Source organism: Dinoponera quadriceps, unplaced genomic scaffold (assembly GCF_001313825.1).
Source record: "Dinoponera quadriceps isolate SergipeBrazil2010 unplaced genomic scaffold, ASM131382v1 scaffold405, whole genome shotgun sequence".
Classification (NCBI taxonomy): domain Eukaryota; kingdom Metazoa; phylum Arthropoda; class Insecta; order Hymenoptera; family Formicidae; genus Dinoponera; species Dinoponera quadriceps.
In genome coordinates, this window is record NW_014554754.1 from 2209357 (window position 1) to 2228917 (window position 19561).

Here is a 19561-nt window from a genome sequence, read left to right on the forward strand (position 1 = left end):
ATACATATAATATTGTATCATAATATATAATCTTATACATAAAATATTGTATCAATTGCAATTTTCAAATTTCGTAACATATTTGTAGAAATACGTGCACTTATCATTTCTGAAAGTACAATCGTATAAATATCGATATTTAATTATGGGTATATCGAACTTGCAGAATTCAAAAGCAGTAAGGCTTATATATATATATATCAATAAATAACAATGTATGTGAATATAGTACACTCTAAACAAGATCAGTTTATATATTTTGTGTTGTGCAGAATCGTTGTAATATTAAATATGTAACTCAGATATATTTTATAACAATCTAAATTCATTATTTTTAAATTATTTTATAACAAACGTATGTTTACAATTAACGTGCATTTTTTTATATCAATTTCAATTAATTCTATTTTAACATTGTATAAAACTTATGTGATAATACAACTATTCTCTTTTCGGGACGTTTGGTGTGAAGATAACGGAAAATAACGATAATGTATTGTGAATGAAATTTTGATAGTGCTACTTAATTATTTATTCATATTAAATATCATACCGAGGTGGATTTATAAAATGGAGGTCATTGTATACTTCATCTTTTGGAAGGTTCCAATCCATTGTCGTTTGTTGCTTACGAAGACCACCGAAGACTATTAACTCACCTTTTCCTGCCACAAGAGAATATAAGATCCTCTCATCAGGACCCGAGTAGTTGTCCTGCTTCAAGGGAATCCACGAAGCACTGCAGTCTTCAAGAACTTTCGTAATATCTAACACGAATATAGATAATGTGTTTTCAGTTTTTTTCGCCGGTTTCGCTTGTGCCTTCTTATTCTTAATTTTCTCCTCCATTTTCCTCAACAATTCCAATTGACGTTGCCTAAACGTGTTTGAATTACTATGCAGAGGTGGATCACGGAATGCGGCCATGCTTAAAAAATTGTCACTATACAACGACATCGGTTTTGAGAAAATAGACATGTGTGATGAAGTGTGTGCACTTTGCAAGTGTGACCTGGAGAATGCTCCGTGCCGTCCATTTACGTTTTCGTCCCTATCCGGGGTGGACACATTTTCCGGCCTGAGAAAAACATCCGATTAATAATATTGCGAAATATTTCCCCATTGATTATCAATGCAGCAGAATGATTGTATAAATCTTAATAATAACAGTATAATAAGATTGTGCGATACTTATAGATACCAACCTCCTGAATAAAGGATTGGATTCGCAATGCGACGGAGCACACAGAGAGCTTTGACAAGCAGTCTTTTTTAACGAAATACTCATATCATTAGATTTGGCCTTGCGTTTATTTTTGCTCAGTACAACAACATAATTTCCCACCTACACAAATGATAGTATTAAGTACATATTGATCTGACATACATCAATAGCGAATTTATAGCTTATACTAATATTTTTAAGATTGAGGAAATCATGTAACTGAAATGACTTGCGCTTACATTCAAGAATATTTTCCACGCACGAATGTTACAGGAGGATAAACGTTTTACTTTGACACTACCTTACAAGCTTGATGACACCAGATACGCGTTGGTGCCCATTCTGTATTGCACATAGTAACCTTCTTCCATATCCACAATGGTCCTTCCATCTCCAATAACCAGGCATCGTTCATAGGAGCATTTGGTCCTGTGCAGCCTCCTGACAATGTCATACATATATAATCATTTAGTTAAACGTATATTTAACTGTCTAAATATTGATAAACAGAGATTCAAATTCAGTATTATTTTCTAATTGAATACATACTTGAATGCAGATTAGTCTCACACGCACACACATTAGAAGTCACAAACTTCCTCCAAACTTACACTACGGATTAAATTAGAAAGATCTCTTGTGAGCGACTGAAAGTGTCTCACCAAGAATAAGCAGATGCTTGTCTCCGAGTTCAATTTGAGATTGTCCATAACGCGGTTCTGGCCGAAGATAATCTCCCGACGCAAATTGCTTTTGCCAACGATACGAATCCAAATTGAAGCACCATATATCGTTGGAACTGATTGCAAAATAATACAAGCAACGTTAAGAGAAATGTACGCATAGGACGCCAATGTCTAACGTCTGTAACTTTACAGAAATATACCTCTCTCCGTCGCATACACCACCAAATACGACCATTTTATTCCCATGTATTGATGCAGAATGTGCGGACGTTGGTGGTGGGGTTAATAATGTATCTATAGTAGTCCATTTATTTGATTCTATAGAGTATATGTGTAATTCATTAAATAATCTCCATTGCTGAAAATACATACAAATAAGTTGAATTAACATCAATTTTTCATACAATATTTACTCATTTTTACTTAAACAAAGTTTAAATGTATTTAACTCTAATCAACATTTTTGTAAATAAAGTATCAGAAATCAGTGATATAAATTCAGAAATAAACGTTTGATATTTCAAGTGTAATTATATCAGGTGAAAGAATTTTATGTTATTTTCATGGAATTACCTGATGTAGAGGATACGGCAATGGATAGGACCAGCCACCAAACAAAATAAAGCTCTTCTGATAATAAAGCATAGTCGCGCAAGCTTTAGGCGACGGATAGCTACCCAGGCTGACTGGCCTCACCCATGTTCTTGTATCTAGATCTAACCGCCACAGATCGTTGAATGTTGTCCAAGTGGATGAACAGCCACCAAACACATACATAGAATTATTGTATATACATGCTGAATGTGAATGTCTCTTGCCAATTGTAGGTGCCCAGTGTACAGATGGCAACGAATTCCACAACAAGGATCCAACAGCCACAGATCTTTGAAAATGTGCTTCGCTGCGCGCTATGACAACTTTTGACAAGACACAAATAAATCAGAATCACCGAGGAACCCACTGTGTAATCTAATATGCATATCTACTTTTTACTACGTAAAGCAGTAAATATAATTATAAAAACATAAACATGTAGAGTAAAAATGAAGGAAACAGCACGCATACCTTCCGTGGTACGTTTCCATCTTCTACATACAGACTTGCAGGCCTCGAGGGTTTTGTAAGGCGGCACCAGGCTCAAAATATATTCCAACAGTTCGTCGGGCAGGTCGTCGATTTTGCACTGCATCTTGCATCAAGTAAGAATCACGAGCGAGGTTATGCTTCGCCCGAAGAACACAAATTGACTCATATTTTGTACAAAACCACACTCTGATAACAAGGTCTCTCTATCTCCCCATGAAGATCAAGTTCATTTCTAAAAATTTAATAGTCACAGATGCGCCGCCGCTTTGTACTTTCTGTGCAACTTGAAGAAATATGCTTTCAGGTTACTTTCCTATTTGGACGACATGAGAATTCTGGAATATTGGAAAAAGTTAGCAGCACTGCTTTTCCGTTTGCATAAATATATATATATATATATATATATATATATATGTCTTCTGTTCGTAATGGCTATATATTTCTTAACGCAGGACTTGTGTTAGACGCGTTTCAGAGCACTATATCCATATAATGTCATAAATGTCATCAAACTCAGTATAGAAACAAACGTTTCGAAGCATTTGCAACGTTAAATATGCACCTGGCATGCAATGGTATACTGCATTCGGCGAACACAGCAGATGAATAATCGACTTTTGGACGATGGATGTGATTGGCAGATCTAGAAGTATGCACCAATCACAGATAAGTGTAACACAATGGTTGTATACTCTCGGACAAAAGATTGTCCGACTTTTTCTAATAAATTGCGGAACGCATCTGTCTTGTCCAATGAGTGAATTTGCTTTCCAATGGGAAAATTTCAACAGGCTGTAATCGCATGCAATATTATATATTTTCTGTTTAAAAGATAAATATTAACAATATTTAACATCAAGTGTTGTTGACTAATTTAACCTAATTAAACCTTACAGCTAATTTAATATATTAAAATACATTTTTAATAATGTAGCTGTGCATCAATCCAAGGTGTTATGCTTTACCTTATTTGTATATGTGAATATTTCTAAAAATTATGCAGCTGATAACGCTCTTAGCGGTATTAATGTGTGTGGGAGTGAGAAATATTGAGATAAATCCATTGAAAACAATAATCTGGGGCCCAGGATTAAAGCCAGCAGAAATTACCTTGCGTGCAAGATATATCTTTCTCCAACTAGTTGATTCACATGAAAGAAAGTTAGTTTAGAACAATCAGTGGTTTAATTATATATAATACAAACGTATATAATTTAATAACACACTTTTTTAGTGAATTAAATAATAATTATATAAAAAAAAAATTAATTACAAATGATATTTTTCTAAAAATTGGTTATAAATATATTCAATCAATATTTTTGTGATTTATGTGGCATGTTATATGTTACCAAATATATTCTAGCTTGACGAAATCTCCTGGTGAAAATATAGTCACTGGGACAGTACAAGGACAATCATTTGATGGCTCAGCGTGTCGTATTTGGACTCAACTTTTTGACTGCAAAGATGGAAGTTTTATTCTACGCTATAAAGTCTTCAATACCTGTTCGAGCATTAAGATCAAAGTGAAGATTAAGGGAATGGAACTACCCATATTTCAATCAGAGATCAAAGGTATATGTTTACTTATTTCTTCACGTAAAATCTAAAAAATACTTAAAAATAACACAAAAGAAATATCTTTCAGGTCCTGTTTATGAAGAAGAATGTTACTGCCCGAATCTATCGATCGCTAATTGGCTGGACAGTTATCAATGCCAACGAAATTACACCCAAATGCATCGTGATCTCGCTCCATTTCCAAGTGTTGACTTTGACAAAATACGTGAAAATATCATTAAGAGATACGATCAGCCGACCAGTGTCAGCATTTGCCATTACGTACTAAAAACCAACCGAGTAATTATGTCATACCCCATAAATACGTAATTCTATATTTATATATTTATAAATCTGAATTGGAACTAGAGAGACTAAATTAGATTTATAGGCAATGTTACGGCCAGTATGTTGGCTTTAAGATATTTATGGATGCTATATTGTTGTCGCTCGCGCGCAAAGTAGTATTGCCAGATATTGAATTCTTTGTGAATCTGGGTGACTGGCCGCTTGTCCCCGATAAGGGCCCTCTGTACCCCGTTTTCTCATGGTGCGGGTCCGAAGATACAAGTGACATCGTCATGCCTACATATGATATCACCCAATCATCCTTGGAAGCGATGGGAAGGTATAACATACGCATTTACAACTTTATATGAACGTAACATAAACAAAAGTAATTTGCAATATTTCACGCTTGTACAGGGAAATGCTAGACACACTCTCAGTGCAAGGTAACACTGATCTGCCATGGGAGAACAAGACTGAGCAGTTATTTTGGCGCGGACGTGACTCCAGGAGGGAGCGCCTTGATTTAATCGACATTTCACGAGAACATCCGGAACTTTTCAATGTCTCTATCACAAATTTCTTCTTCTTTAAAGATAAAATTGATAAGTACGGACCCGGGCAAAGTCACGTGTCGTTCTTCAACTTTTTCAAGGTAAACGTAAAAAAAGAAGTGGAATTTTTCTCACGAAAATCGAAAGTTCAGCAGTGCCTCCTCATAATTAATTACGCTCTTAGGACTAACTGCATCATGTCGGTTGAATTCTCTCCTACGGTTGTAAATGCATGAAGCATGAGTAACTTCGAAATTTACATCGTGAGGAAAGAAAGAGCAATGCCAAAATCGAGATGTAACTGCGTCGATGTGGTCTCATATTGATTCTGTATATTTTTTCTTTTTATAGTACAAATATCTGCTGAATATCGATGGCACAGTAGCAGCGTATCGATTCCCGTATTTGCTCGCTGGAGATTCTCTGGTGCTCAAGCAAGAGTCCAAGTATTACGAATTTTTCTACAAGGATCTTACACCCGGGATACATTATGTGCCTGTGAAAAGCGATCTCTCGGATCTGGTTGACAAGATTCATTGGGCAAAGGAACACGACGAGGATGGATTGAAGATTGCTAAATCCGCCAGACAATTTGCGAGGGATAATTTATTACCACGTGATATATTGTGTTACTATACAATTTTATTTCACGTATGAGAAAGCCCTATTTTCTTATATATTCTTCTCGGATATTATTCGCCAAATGATATAATCTTTACATTTCAGGAATGGAGAAAACGTTTAAGGAGTAAAGTTGAAGTACTGAATAACATGGAAGAAGTACCACAACCTAGTCATTCCTGTCGGTGTCACCTTATTACCACCAATTTAAACCACAGAGATGAATTGTAGTTTAACATCCTCTTGTTTACATCCTCCTATAACTTACTAATACAGCGAAGATCTAACCGACTCACATCATCGTCATACGAGTATCACGTGTATCATAAATGTATAAAGATACATATTTCTTCATTAAGATTTTGTACCTATCGCTAATGTCAAAAATAAAAAGGGAGATATGAGCTCGAACTTGAAACAGGCGGTCTTCTAATATTCGATAGATTTTTTCTTTTTTTCTTTTTCTTTTTTTATGATGCACTTGTATAACCTGCCTTTTTTTTTAGCTATTTTTATATACCATTTAATAGTTTTCATTTATTTAATCTAAAAACATATCAAGATCTCGAACAAGATACATCATTTGTACAATTATCAACATCTCCTTCGAAAAATATTTATGGGATTAATATGTAACATGGAGAAATTTATATTCACATTCGTATTTTGTATCGCGATTTACCAAATTAAATTTCACTACAATATGCAAATAAAATTGAGACAAACATTCACGTTTGTGTAATCAGCATCATAGTCCTATTATATGCTCTATAAAGACAAACTTTATCAGTAGTTAAACACAGCTCTTGCGAGAAATGAATTCGATGCGAAACGGAATGACAAATAAAAGTCCTACCGCAAATTTCGCATATAGATAACCGACTACCGGCTGTGTCGTCTATACTATCGTTTTTATGTACTTGGCGTCTTGGCTAATATCTGTCGCTTAATATCCTCTCCGGATGGCAATATCAAATAACCGATAACGAAGTTTAAATTATAAAAATGATGTCTGGATACAATAACGTACGCGTATGGCAATTAAACTATAATTTTATGAACTTCGAGTCGCAATCGATAGCGTTTGTGTACGGTCTCCCATCGAGCGACGTGTCCACGTGGCAAACCCACGCCAAACTACGGAGTGAAACCTTTCACCGAAGAATTTCTCGGATCGAATATGAATAAGCTGTGTGGCCTTTGTTATTCTCCAATTGGCAATCCGAGGAATTTAATTTATCCAACGGTGGAACAACATTTGCAGGAACTAAATTTGACCATAATTGGCACTTACAAGTGACTGTATCGATCGACTCACCGACGGGAGGTCGCAATAATTAACGCGCTGAATTCTAATACGTTGAGTGGATTTTTAACACAACGCCACAAATGTTTCTATTTTGAAGGTAATACGTGAGTTCTCTCTGTGTTTGTTTATTTTGTGTGTGTGTGTGTGTGGGCGCGCGCGGATGTGTGAAAAAAATATTCGACGTGTGACAATTCTACAATTTCCGTTTACTTTGACTATATTCTAAAGTCTCTTTAATCGATAAAAGTTCCTTAACACGTTGAGCGCGGCGCCGATTTTGCTATCCTTTCCGCTCAGGCGGCAGCGAGCGAGCACTTGATGCTCAAGAAATTTTTGAGATAGAGAGTATGAACAGAAGATTACTTTGTTTCAATTTATTGTGGGATGGTGCAGCCAATGCGTAAGTATACAAATTATAAACAGAAGATAATGGGAAGGGGAATGGCAAGAAGGTGACCTCCAAGAGACGAGCAATCTTATTGTAATATGTGCATCCACACCTCATCCACACCTTTGCTTAAAATGTTTTAATAAACTCCATTAAAATTATAAATTAATTTTTTAACCCTTGACAATGCCGGTTTCACGCACCAATGTCGCCCAAACGAAAAGTCTACTGTCAATCCCGAGGGACTGACGTCGCACTCAACGTGTTCAATATGGCTCCTCAGCCAATCAGGTGGTTTCTAAGCCATTTAGGAGCATTTTTATCAATGAAAGAGTTCAGAATACGAGCTTTTAGTTATAAACTAATAAAAATATTGACGTATGTATTCATAATAAAAATAAAATTCAAAATTTACCATTCTCCTGCATATGTAAATTATAAAATATAAAAAATTACAAAGCGTAATAATAAATCTGTGATAAATATGTATATTAATATATATATATATATATAATATGTGTATATACGGATAATATATAAAACAAATCAGACAAAGACTCTAGATAAGATATATTATCTAGAAAAACATAATAAATTATCGATTTTTTTTTTTTATATTGTACGTACGTTCTTCACGCATTACGAGTTTTGCCGTAGGAGTTAAAAGCCATTCTGGATATTTGGCATACTCATTTCACCGAAATTTAATAATACAACTAATGTAATATAAAAAAAGAACAATCCCCAAGTAATCTACCAAACTAGTATATACGTATATAATGCAAAATACGATATTATGTATTACTACGCATTAACATACTAAAATACATATGTTAATATTAAAAGCTGTCAAGAAAAAAAAAAACAAACAAACAAAACAAAACTCAATCCTATAAAAATTCGAGTCTTCTTTTACAGCAACTTCCACGGGTTATGTATAATTTTGTCCTAAGCCTTTTAGTACTATTTTAGGCAATGCATAAAAAAAAAAAAGGAACAAGATAAAATTATCTTCAAATAATCATTTTCATAGAGAGAAACTAACGAAGAACTAACGAACTATTAATATTAATGTGAATAATGCAAGAATTTATATTACTATACTTTATTGTGTGGGTGGTTGATAACCATAACCACCATATTGATTTGGTGGGGGTGGTCCTTGCGGTCCAGGTGGCGGAGGCATGTGTCCACCCGGTGGACGCGGAGGATATTGCGGATATCCTTGTCCTGCTGGCGGTGGAGGATAACTTTGGGGAGGATACTGCGGATGTCCATAGTGTTGTCCTCCTTGTGGTGGATGAGGAGTATAAATCTACAATTCAGAATACGTGTCTCTCAATTACGAATACACAAATGACAAATTTCGTGTGTAAATACAATATTTAGTTATCCCCCCTCCCCCCTCTCTCCATCTCTTTCTCTCCCATATACAAGTTTCACGAAATAGAAGCGTTTAATGTCATACACACATCAATATCCAAATTATGAATCTGCTCCATAAAAAGAACAAGTTATTTTGCGAAGAATTGTAAATACAGTTACATCGGCCGCAGAGAAAGCAGCCTTACGACTGGTTGTAAGATCCGTGAATCCGATTGGCTCTCTCCGATTCAACCACGATTCAGAGCACACACCAATCAGCACGGCGAATTTCTCCAACAGTTGCAGGGCACTGTTTTCTCCGCTGAACGCGGCTATCGTACAGCAGGTCGAGAGACACCGTCGACCGACGATTATTAATTCTGAACGTTGCTTATACAAGCCGAAAAGAATACATGCGCGAAGAATACCTGTGGTTGTCCTCCTGGTGTCGGCGGAACGTACGTTTGCGTCGTAGTGGGTCCATACGTAGGCTGCTGCTGAGGGCCGGGAGGCGGGGCGGGACCCTGCGGGGGACCGGAGGGCGGCTGGAATCCGCTAGGGGCCGAAGTCTGAGACGGCTGCTGTTGCGTCTGCGGAGCTGTTTGCGACTGTTGCTGAGACTGTTGCGGCGGCTGATGGGGCGGTTGATGTGAGGTCGGTTGATGAGACGTCTGGTGCGACGGTTGATGGGGTGGCTGATGCGGGGGGTGCGGCGGCTGATGGGGTGACTGGTGCGGCGGCGGATGCGGCGGGTGGGACGTCGGATGGGATGTCTGATGAACGGGATAACCGGAGGGAGCCGGTACCGGGGGAGCGTAGCTCCCACCCTGCGACGTTGGCGGCGGGCCGCTACTCGGCGGGTACGTCTGCGTCGAGGCGGACGGCGTGCTCGTCGGCTGACTGCTCTGGGCGTAAGTATTACCGCCGCTCGCGGAGGAGGTGCTAAATGGCGGAGACGTAGACGCAGGGCCGTATTGCGTCGCGCCGGGGCCCGGGCTCGGCTGGCTAACATAGTTAGGCTGCGGGCCCGCGTTCTGCTGCGAGCCGGGCTGAGGGGGTTGAGTCGCGCTGGTTGTCGGAGGCGGTGGATAATTTTGCGGCGGGACATTGTTCGCGTACGCCTGGGAGGAGGGTGGGGGGTAACTTCCGGGTTGCCCAGCGGCATACGCGTTTTGAGGTGGCGCTTGGGACGGAGGCTGCTGATAATTCGGTTGCGGACTAGGGCTGCCGTACTGTCCCGGTTGTTGTTGTTGACTACCTGATGAGAAATTCTGCTGCGAAGCATTCGACGGCGGATAGCCCTGCTGATTCGGCGGCGGCGGCCCGTATCCGGAAGGCGGCTGCGTCGTGCCCGGGGGTGGATAGCCGCCTGGCTGCGGGCCGTAGCTGTTCACCGTGGTCGGAGGGCCGTAATTTGGCTGGCTCGCTGCGGTGTATCCCTGTTGTTGAGACGAATTCGGGGGTCCGTATTGGTTGGGCTGGCCGGGAGTGTACGCGGATCCTTGCGGCCCTTGATAATTCGATCCTGGATTCTGATTAGTGTACTGAGCGGGATATCCTTGCTGAGAAGGCTGTTGCGGGTATCCTTGCGGACTTCTGTACTGCTGCGGACCTGGAGCAGCCGGAGGCCCTGCGAACGTCAACGGATTACAATAGCAAACATGCATAAAGTGCTGTCTAATCGCGAGTTAAGAATACAATTTTACGTCAGAGTGCACGATTATAATTTGCGTTGGGCTAAATTTGAAGTAGAATATCAATTAAAATTCCGGACGGCAGGTTATTTGAATAACGAGTGTAAAGATGATGTATAAAACATACTTTGACAAATGAACATACGATTAATGGTAGGTCCTTGTCCAGGCATCACAGGTCCACGATAAGTACCTTGTGCCATCGGTTGGCCTTGATTAAAGGTTGACATTGGCATAGGTGGCTGTGTATTCGGAGGCATATCTCCTCCAGGGCCAGTTGTACCTCCTGGACCACTTGGGAGCCCTTGAGGGTTCATCATGGCGTGCTGAGGACCATTGGGGATACCTTGAGGTGGCTTAAAAGAAGAAGAAGCAGTTAAGAATCTTATAATTGTTTATCAAGTTTCAACTGTGTTTTTCTGTCTTCACTACATATATTAGAAGATTGCTTACAGGTAGTAAGGCTTGAATATTTTGGTTTGCATCTGCGATAGTCGCTAAATACACCAAGTTGCGATGCAACATCTGTTGATATCTGAAAATTTAATTTAATTTAATTTAATTTAGTGGGACGTCAGAAGTGATAAATACCTCTGATGTCAAGAACAATCCTGTCTGATACTGTATTATGTAACACATCTTGGTGATGGAGAAAAATTGCAGGACAAAACATAAACACCAGTCACTTACTGTATACATTCTTGCGCCTTGCCTTTGTTCTGGTACTCTTGTATTGTTTGTATGAGTTGACTATTCTCATCCAGCATCTACATAAACGTACAAATACATATGGACGATCGCAAGCTCTAAGATTACAGGCGTATTTATCGTCATTATTTCAGCCATCGGTGACAAGGTTATCACTCCTTTTTTTTTTCAAGTTACAACCGTTACTTTACAACCTTACCTTTTGTATTTGAGCAGTATTCGGAGGTGGCCTGCCGCGCTGTGCGAAAGTCACAGACATTTTTGGAAGCGAATCACAAGTTGTTTCGCCGAGTGAACGAAACGTCGATGAACGAAAAACCACTTCTTTCACGTCGCTATCGCGAAGAGTTAGCAAGGAAAAGCCGCCTTAAGAGATACTACATCCACTTTTATCGCGTCTTCGCGACATGTACTATCGAAACGTCGATCATCCACAAGAAGCGGGACTCATTCGCGCGGGACTAAGGAGGATCACGAGGACCTCTTCAACTTGCACATCTACGCGTTACCCAACAACAAACCACCCGCCGTACGGGTCTCGTGCACAGCTCGTACTTGTAATAATGCGGCTGACGCGTGCGACAATTATCGGCAATTACCTTGCGAAGTGTACAGTTTCGCAAACGAGGGGATGGTGTCGGACCGTTTCCGAAATAGAAGGCTTGGTAAGGTAGCGTCACCGACGACGAATGCGCGAACTCGCGCGTCTTCCGTTTAATGGCGGCTTCACAATAGGTCTGTCGCGTTGCTTGCACTTCTGATACTTTTACACCTTTAATGGCCGTTGTACATTAGCATCTTTAAACAGAAGAGCTGTCATTGGATATTGTTCGTTGTATCCGGTAACAGGTATTAGGTGCATAAGTGTCAAAAGTGCAAGCTATGCGAGCAGACATAATGACACGCGAAAATTTCCACGTACGAAAATCCCACTCGACGATAAAGTGGCATTTAATTAACCAATCGTGATAAAGAAATCTTTGCTCCTTTTGGTTCTGATTGGTCAATTAATAATAACACCACTCTACCAATCAAGTAGAATTCCTAGACGCACTATGTGCGAATATTCACGCATCATGACGGTGAATTATTCGGTGAATCGGCAAAATTGTCCCAAAGAAGCGGTTATGATGCGGAGCATTCAAAAATAATAATAATAATGCTACCGATTGGAAGTTTTCAATGTTACTATGCCTAGGGAATGGAAGTGTATTAAAGAAGTTTCCCGTGATCTTGCTAATAAAAAAAAACGCAATATTATTGCTCGTCAAGTCATCGCATGCTTGATATATGCAAATTTGCTCTGTTACGTTGTTACAAACTGCGCAAATGTCTTTGGCAAAAGTGAGTAATTAACTTTTATATTTGTCACTCGGCCAAACTAAGATATACCTGCTAATTCACCTGTACGGATTATAATGTATTATTTCAACAGATCGAGTTTGCTGTGCATATGACATGCCAGAAATGCGTCAATGCAATTCGCGAGAGTATAGCCGATGTGGAAGGTGTCCAAAATATTGATATATCGTTGGAACGTGGTACTGTTGTGGTCGAAACAAATCTACCTTATTCTGTCATACAAGAAAGAATTGAAAAGACTGGAAGGCAGGCGGTGCTGAAAGGATACGGAGGTTGAAATATATTTCATATTGTGCTATCATTTATAAAGATTAAATATATAGCTCCAGACTTAAGATATATGTAATGACTGTATAAAACTAAATTTTTAGATGAATTGAGCGCGGTGTCAATGTTAGGTGGAAATTCAGGATACAGTGTGGGTAATTTAGTGAAAGGAGTAATAAGGTTTGTCCAAACTCCAAAGGGATGTATTGTAGATGGTACAGTTGATGGATTAGCTCCAGGTGAACATGGTATACATATACACGAATGTGGCGACTTATCTAAAGGCTGTGACAGGTAAATCTGCTTATGAAGGTTTGTCATTGAGTCGACACTTTGCGTGAATACGATGATTACAGTGTAGGTGAGCACTTCAATCCAAATAATTCTTCACACGGAGATCCTGAAGATGAACTGTCCAAGAGGGTGAGTGTCAAGATTCGTTTATGTTTTTTAATATTTTAGTGATGTTTTCGTCTGTGATTACAGCATGCCGGTGATCTTGGTAATATCTCAGCAGATTCTACAGGCAGAGCTACATTTCGGAAAATAGATAAATTTCTTAAAATACCCGACATTATCGGCAGATCCCTAATTATTACTGAAAATCCTGACGATTTTGGAAAAGGTGACAATCCAGAATCTAAGATAAACGGAAACAGCGGAAATAGGTATGTGAAGTGATTATTGTCATAGTATAAAATTCTATCTCTATATAATTATCTTTCTGGTAGTTTTAATATTAAATTTTTTCATACAAGGTTGGCTTGTGGTATTATAGCCAGATCATCGGGGTTGTTTCAAAATACGAAGAAAATTTGCGCGTGTGATGGTCTCACAATATGGGATGAAAGAGATCGGGCTCTTGTACATAATGGTATTACAAAAAATTATACAAACTTTAATGAAAAAATATGCACAGTAATCTGAATATTTTCAAAGATGAAAGAGTTATTCCTGGGAATCACACATTTTATGCAGATATAAATTTTTAATCTCAGGAATATTTTATTTTTATATCGACACAAAGATTTTGTAACTTACTGGTGACTTAGCATTTTTATATACTTTTTCAAAGATCCAAGTTATGTGAAAATTGAAATTCCCTACAGCTAATTTCAGCCCAACAACTAATTTCACAGTAACATTAATTTTTTTTTCAAAAGTAACGTAATTTTTTCTTTTCAGCGAATTTGTAATTACGAAGACATAACACAAATTGAGTTAAAGAAATAACACATTCCATGTTGAAACATATCTGTACTAACAATAAAATATAATGTGAATACACATATTTGACGCATACTTTGTTATGTTATAAATTTCTGCATAAATATATATCTAGTCAGCATATTTTATATTTATAATTATATTTATATTATATTTTATAATTTTATTAGTTACGTATTAGAAAATACCGGTAGTGTAAAGACTACATAAAATTATTATAGTTCTGTAAACAATGCAAAAATGCAATAAAATACAGATATAATCAGCAGGTATAAATGTTGACACATTTTAATCAAATCTGGTACATTCTTGGCACTTAGTTGGTATACAAATTTTCTGTCCTGGCGACACTGCTCACTATAATGTACGTGCAGCAAGTGCAAATAAAACGAACAAATTTGTAGCTATGGTCCTTCTGATTTCATATTCCTCTCCGGATTCTACATGATAAAATTGAATGAACAAATGTATATAAAGAAGAATAAGGATTTCTTGCGTATCGTTGTAATTAATTGTACAAGACAGATAATGTAGCGTAAATAAATTATATCAAGGAATGCACATGAACGAAACACATTGAGGTTAGATTTTAATCACAAATATAAACTTAACGTTGTGGTTGATAAGAAGAAGACATAAAAAAGCAAAATAAAGTTCAGAAATATTAAAAATATTAATTGATATTTTACAGGCACTTTTAGTTCGAGCGAATACAAATTGATAAAAATCTCCGAGGGTCAACTTTCAGGATGGGAATTCCTGGCCTAACAACGTTTATCGCGAATTATTCTGAGCGTTATCTTGTAAATTATGAACTGCATGACACTTATTTAGTAATTGATGGCAACAGTATAGCGTGTCAACTGTACAATTGGTATGCAAATTGTAATTGCGCTTTTGGTGGTGATTATGATAAATATGCACAATGTGTGTTGGAATTTTTCGACGAACTTTCAAAGTGCAATGTTACCCCATTGGTGTTATTTGACGGGGGCAGTGAAGACAAGAAGCTCAAGACAATTATAACCCGAGCTCGAGAGAAGATACGATTAGCATCATATTACACGCCATCGTCTCAGCACAGAAATAAATTCTTTCCTTTATGTATAAAGGAAGTTTTCAAAGATGTCATGAAAGAAAAAGGCATCAGGTATGTACAATGTATATTTGAAGCGGACAATACCATAGCCGCGGTAGCTCGTATTCTCAGGTGTCCTGTATTGAGTTACGATTCTGACTTCTACATTTACGGATCGTTGTACATACCGTTTAGCACATGGCGAAATTATATTGTCCGTAATTCAGCGGGCAATGGTTATGTGAAACGTTGCAAGATTTATTGCGTTGAGAATCTCTTTCACTCTTATAACGGATTAAATCAATCTCTGTTGCCATTGGCAGCGGTATTACTGGGGAATGACTATGTGAAGCAACATACATTTAGAAACTTCTTCCGTCACCTGAAGTTACCACCGGCAGGAAGGAGGAAGTACAACGAACAACAACGTCGTATCGATGCCACGTTCGATTGGTTGCGAAGGAACAGCTTAAACCAAGCTATAATAGGAATACTAAGTAGACTGCGAAAAGAAAAGCGCCAACAGGTGTTAAAAATAATAGAAACGATAATAAACAGTTACATCAATGCGTCGTTGAGTGTGCTGGCTCTGCTGGGTGTACCTGCGGAGAAATTCTCAAGAGTACACATGCATGGCGCATCCAAGACGTATAAATTCGAAGGCGATATTTACAAGTTGATGTATATCGAAGAAAAGACAAATGAAACGGAGCTAAGCGAGGAAGAGGAAGTGGATGAGCAGGAAGCGACGAGCATACTTCAAGAAACAGAATTGGTTTCTAATGAATCACTTGTTAACAATTTGCCCGAGTGGTTTATTAACGAATTCAAGATGGGCATGTATCCAAGTTACTTTATCGACTTGATAATACGGAAGCTGTATATTTTCCCCGCGCAAGTTGAAGATTACTATTACGCGTCGTCTGCCATCGCGAGTTTGAAAATTATAAATGCCATATATGGGCTGCTAATATCAGGAATGGACGGAGAGAAAAGCAATATGAAGTATATGACCAGGGATGAAAATAAGAGAATAAGGCATTATTGTTTGGAATACAATGACAACATATTCGATTGCAAACTTCCCGCTCTGTCTAACTTGAGAGATGTGCCGATTGCGATCAGAAAAGAAATGTTGAACACTACTCTGGGAGTTATCGGTGAAAATTGTATGAATGAAATTCCGTCAGCATGGATGTTGTACGTCGCGACCATGAAGCACTGGATAGATCAGCAACAAGAACCAGCTAAGCTTAATTATCACGTGTACTCCTTATTATTTGCTATGTTATTTAACATAATAGATTACAAAGTGGGCGTTTATAGAATCTTAAACACTTTCCAACAGAAATTCTACGGAACCGTGCAAAATATTCAGTCCGCAAGAAAACTTGGTAATTACCGGCCGCAGTATTCAACGGACGTTACGATCTTATATGCGCTTCACGAAGTTAACGCGGACGATTGTTTGATCGCGGCCTCGTTCTTTGTATCTAATTTCGAGATGGACCATAAATTGTATTCTCAACCGAAGAAATTCAACGTCACAATCGTACACAGATTTGCGGAGTTTCAAAATTGCCTGAGGCATAGCATGCATTTAAATGCATTATTAGGGTATCCGTACGAGCCAACCAAAATCGCGAGCCTGTTCAATGGTACATTGTTGTATAATCTGTGTAGCAATTTTAAGAAACGCGATAATGTCGAGACCTATATCAATTCGATTTTACATAGCTCCCCGAGTCTAGAGCGTCTGTTTAATATTCTGTTGTTAAAACTCAAGCCCTTGTTTAATATGCAAACGATGCAGACGAAAGTCAGTAGACATAAAAAGCAAAGGACGAAGTACGAGAAGAAGGGAGAGTCCGCGCAAGAAGATCACGAGGAAGAAACTGAGAAGAAATGTGAAAGCGCTAATGAACCATCCTTCCACGACGTAAATAATCCATTTACTGTACTCGATGCTATGCAAGAGTAAAGTTTCTACTGTACATATCATCGGGAGAGTCGTGCTTGATATATTTTGTGAGCTTACGGAAGAATCGTATTATGTAAAAATATCTGTTACAATTCGATCCGATATGACTGACGACTGTAAAAAATCAACAACCGAATCTTTCATGCGGTTAGATAATATCAAAAATCCTCGCTGCTATTAGATTCGTCACTTCTGGGAGAATTCGTGCAATCTGTTCGTCTTCGATGCGCCATTGGTTGTTTCGCGTGGATCTTCTTCCTCGTGTTGGGCACTTGATTGTTCTAAATGAAAAAACACGGATAGATTTTTGCCGTAAAGTATGAAAATTGACGTGAGAAAATTCATCATTGGTCCTACGTTTTTGTACAGTTCCCAGAATGCAGTGATCCCTCTTTTAACAGCATTTGCCTCTTCTCGTAAAGTCGGTATGTAATATTCGTCTTTATCACGTTGACCAAGCAGTCCAACGCAAACAGCATATCTCAGTTTCTCCTGTAATTCCTGCTGGAGAACGACGAAATCTCTTTCAACGGGATAATATCTCTGTATATATTCCCCTAAAGTCTTTGACTCAACAAACAATTGATGCATTTGTAGTTCTTCTACAGCTGTACGTAACATTTGCGGCGTTATAGGGATTTTTCCCATCTGCGTGTGTAAAATAGAATTGGATTTTTCAGTAATATAATTACAACGATCATGGACAAATTTGATTTTACTCGAGAGTTCCATATGCTATCGCATAATTGAGTAAACATCAATGCGCGATAGGAATATTGTATGTATCCGGAAATAGCATAGTTTTATATATGTTCTTTAAACGTATACGATTATAAAATGTTAATATACGTTTAAAAAACATAGATGAAGCTAACATGTGCCACGTGGGTATTTGCATATTATGATTACATATGATCAAGATTATATTTTTATAACGGTCTTTTATCATTTCTTTCAAAATTGAAGAGAGCGTTCAAAAATTTGTCAATAGCATAATATTAGGTGTAGTTTTGTATATTCCACTTACGTTATTTGGTGAATTATACATGTTAATATAGCAGTGACATTTTATGTAATTTTAACGTAAAAAATTTAATGACATGATTACCAAATCTGATTACCACCTGATTTGGATATAATCGATAGTTCGTAGAATGCACAAATATCATTATTTCATTGTTTCTAAACTTTTGTAAAAATCACAAAGATTTTGAAATAAAAGAAACTTATATAAAACACAGTATGTTCTGTATTACTCATAACAAGAGAAATTAATTAATTTTTTTATTCAAAATAAATTTAAAATAAAATATCGATAATGGTATTGAAACTCGCACGAACATCTTATTTATTTATTACAATGATATTTCCCAATTACAATGATATTATTATCATAGGCAAATACATGAATTAAACATATACGATGTTTTATAGAAATTAAATTAATATGGTATATTATATTTCAACAATTTATATATATCTTAATGTAACAATTTTTTAGGTTGCGATAATAATATTATTATTTATTTCTCATAATTTGATAGAGATAATAAACATGGAACAAAGGTAACAAAAATTATTATGTGAACATGACCAATTAGTTAAATAATATCTCATTGATCAGAATAAAAAAATAGGTATATTTGTATATTTGTATATATATATATACTTCGTCCCAATTTTTTAAGCGTCAATAAAGAATTAAAATAAACATCCTATTTTATATTCTTTGAAAAATACTCATTGAATGTAAAAATGGTATACTTCCGTAAGGAATATAAAGTAGATGATACAATGAAGCATAACAAATATGAAAAAACTACGTGTCAGTACTGACTACATTTTTAAAATATAAAAAGAATTTTCTGACTAATCGATGTTGTTATATCATGTATATATATATTGTTATATCATGTTTAATGTACGAGATAAAAGTATATGTATATACACATAATATTCTTAAAATTCCGGCCAAATTCTAATTATTACGATATAATCAATAATTTCCCTTGTAATTGTTTTTGTTGAAACAATTGTATACAAATTGTATACAAGTAACATGCAAATATTTATATGCATGATATAAAATATATAGATGTAACAAGTATAAATTATTAAAATAGTTACTTTGCATATAATTTTGGGGATTCTTCTGAACC

General features: G+C 37.2%; 6 protein-coding genes across 11 annotated transcripts; 3 read left to right on the forward strand and 3 right to left on the reverse strand.

Annotated features, from left to right (window-relative positions):
- Positions 1-9: 9 nt before the first annotated feature.
- LOC106741468 (F-box only protein 42) lies at positions 10-3378 on the reverse strand. The gene is made up of 7 exons (XM_014613538.1): positions 2977-3378; positions 2485-2828; positions 2112-2269; positions 1888-2024; positions 1527-1666; positions 1206-1345; positions 10-1078 (listed from the first exon to the last, which is right to left on the reverse strand). Exons 1-7 carry the CDS (start codon positions 3098-3100, stop codon positions 541-543), a joined length of 1581 nt encoding a protein of 526 aa, XP_014469024.1. The 5' UTR covers positions 3101-3378; the 3' UTR covers positions 10-540.
- Positions 3379-3599: 221 nt separating this feature from the next.
- On the forward strand, positions 3600-7843 carry LOC106741469 (KDEL motif-containing protein 1-like). 4 transcript variants are annotated; one of them, XM_014613542.1, is made up of 7 exons: positions 3600-3791; positions 4364-4575; positions 4649-4860; positions 4944-5188; positions 5266-5503; positions 5754-6018; positions 6129-6248. In XM_014613542.1, the coding sequence occupies exons 1-7, from the start codon at positions 3622-3624 to the stop codon at positions 6152-6154; spliced, it is 1368 nt and encodes a 455-aa protein (XP_014469028.1). In that variant the 5' UTR covers positions 3600-3621; the 3' UTR covers positions 6155-6248. The 4 variants fall into 4 exon arrangements, with proteins under 4 accessions (XP_014469028.1, XP_014469027.1, XP_014469025.1 ...); XM_014613539.1 differs by having other exon boundaries at positions 3603-3791; positions 5754-6053; positions 6129-7843; XM_014613540.1 differs by lacking the exon at positions 3600-3791 and adding an exon at positions 3801-4158 and having other exon boundaries at positions 5754-6053; positions 6129-7843.
- Positions 7844-8199: 356 nt separating this feature from the next.
- LOC106741537 (basic salivary proline-rich protein 1) lies at positions 8200-12157 on the reverse strand. 2 transcript variants are annotated; one of them, XM_014613666.1, is made up of 6 exons: positions 11687-12157; positions 11470-11546; positions 11233-11314; positions 10925-11135; positions 9514-10715; positions 8200-9035 (listed from the first exon to the last, which is right to left on the reverse strand). In XM_014613666.1, the coding sequence occupies exons 1-6, from the start codon at positions 11744-11746 to the stop codon at positions 8826-8828; spliced, it is 1842 nt and encodes a 613-aa protein (XP_014469152.1). In that variant the 5' UTR covers positions 11747-12157; the 3' UTR covers positions 8200-8825. The 2 variants fall into 2 exon arrangements, with proteins under 2 accessions (XP_014469152.1, XP_014469151.1); XM_014613665.1 differs by having other exon boundaries at positions 10907-11135.
- Positions 12158-12360: 203 nt separating this feature from the next.
- LOC106741370 (copper chaperone for superoxide dismutase) lies at positions 12361-14407 on the forward strand. 2 transcript variants are annotated; one of them, XM_014613295.1, is made up of 7 exons: positions 12362-12831; positions 12923-13121; positions 13221-13410; positions 13473-13539; positions 13603-13784; positions 13875-13990; positions 14302-14407. In XM_014613295.1, exons 1-7 carry the CDS (start codon positions 12778-12780, stop codon positions 14310-14312), a joined length of 819 nt encoding a protein of 272 aa, XP_014468781.1. In that variant the 5' UTR covers positions 12362-12777; the 3' UTR covers positions 14313-14407. The 2 variants fall into 2 exon arrangements, with proteins under 2 accessions (XP_014468780.1, XP_014468781.1); XM_014613294.1 differs by lacking the exon at positions 14302-14407 and having other exon boundaries at positions 12361-12831; positions 13875-14284.
- Positions 14408-14495: 88 nt separating this feature from the next.
- On the forward strand, positions 14496-17422 carry LOC106741367 (protein asteroid-like). The gene is made up of 2 exons (XM_014613286.1): positions 14496-14924; positions 15035-17422. Exon 2 carries the CDS (start codon positions 15093-15095, stop codon positions 17400-17402), a length of 2310 nt encoding a protein of 769 aa, XP_014468772.1. The 5' UTR covers positions 14496-14924; positions 15035-15092; the 3' UTR covers positions 17403-17422.
- A 156-nt stretch (positions 17423-17578) lies between these two features.
- LOC106741373 lies at positions 17579-18635 on the reverse strand. Its single transcript, XM_014613298.1, has one exon. The coding sequence runs from the start codon at positions 18132-18134 to the stop codon at positions 17589-17591; it is 546 nt and encodes a 181-aa protein (XP_014468784.1). The 5' UTR covers positions 18135-18635; the 3' UTR covers positions 17579-17588.
- Between the last annotated feature and the right edge of the window lie 926 nt (positions 18636-19561).

Bases quoted from the DNA above. Each gene is read 5' to 3' on its own strand.
- LOC106741468 (XM_014613538.1), bottom strand. From the start codon at position 3,100: ATGCAGTGCAAAATCGACGACCTGCCCGACGAACTGTTGGAATATATT. The intron at 2,829-2,976 runs GTATGCGTGCTG...TCTTGTCAAAAG, and splicing joins ATGGAAACGTACCACGGAAG to TTGTCATAGCGCGCAGCGAA. The intron at 2,270-2,484 runs GTAATTCCATGA...ATGTATTTTCAG, and splicing joins TGCCGTATCCTCTACATCAG to CAATGGAGATTATTTAATGA.
- LOC106741469 (XM_014613539.1), top strand. From the start codon at position 3,622: ATGGATGTGATTGGCAGATCTAGAAGTATGCACCAATCACAGATAAGT. The intron at 4,576-4,648 runs GTATATGTTTAC...AATATCTTTCAG, and splicing joins ATTTCAATCAGAGATCAAAG to GTCCTGTTTATGAAGAAGAA. The intron at 4,861-4,943 runs GTAATTATGTCA...AGACTAAATTAG, and splicing joins ACGTACTAAAAACCAACCGA to ATTTATAGGCAATGTTACGG.
- LOC106741537 (XM_014613665.1), bottom strand. From the start codon at position 11,746: ATGTCTGTGACTTTCGCACAGCGCGGCAGGCCACCTCCGAATACTGCT. The intron at 11,547-11,686 runs GTAAGGTTGTAA...ACGTTTATGTAG, and splicing joins ATACTGCTCAAATACAAAAG to ATGCTGGATGAGAATAGTCA. The intron at 11,315-11,469 runs GTAAGTGACTGG...TTAAATTTTCAG, and splicing joins AAGGCGCAAGAATGTATACA to ATATCAACAGATGTTGCATC.
- LOC106741370 (XM_014613294.1), top strand. From the start codon at position 12,778: ATGCAAATTTGCTCTGTTACGTTGTTACAAACTGCGCAAATGTCTTTG. The intron at 12,832-12,922 runs GTGAGTAATTAA...TTATTTCAACAG, and splicing joins CGCAAATGTCTTTGGCAAAA to ATCGAGTTTGCTGTGCATAT. The intron at 13,122-13,220 runs GTTGAAATATAT...CTAAATTTTTAG, and splicing joins GGTGCTGAAAGGATACGGAG to ATGAATTGAGCGCGGTGTCA.
- LOC106741367 (XM_014613286.1), top strand. From the start codon at position 15,093: ATGGGAATTCCTGGCCTAACAACGTTTATCGCGAATTATTCTGAGCGT.
- LOC106741373 (XM_014613298.1), bottom strand. From the start codon at position 18,134: ATGGAACTCTCGAGTAAAATCAAATTTGTCCATGATCGTTGTAATTAT.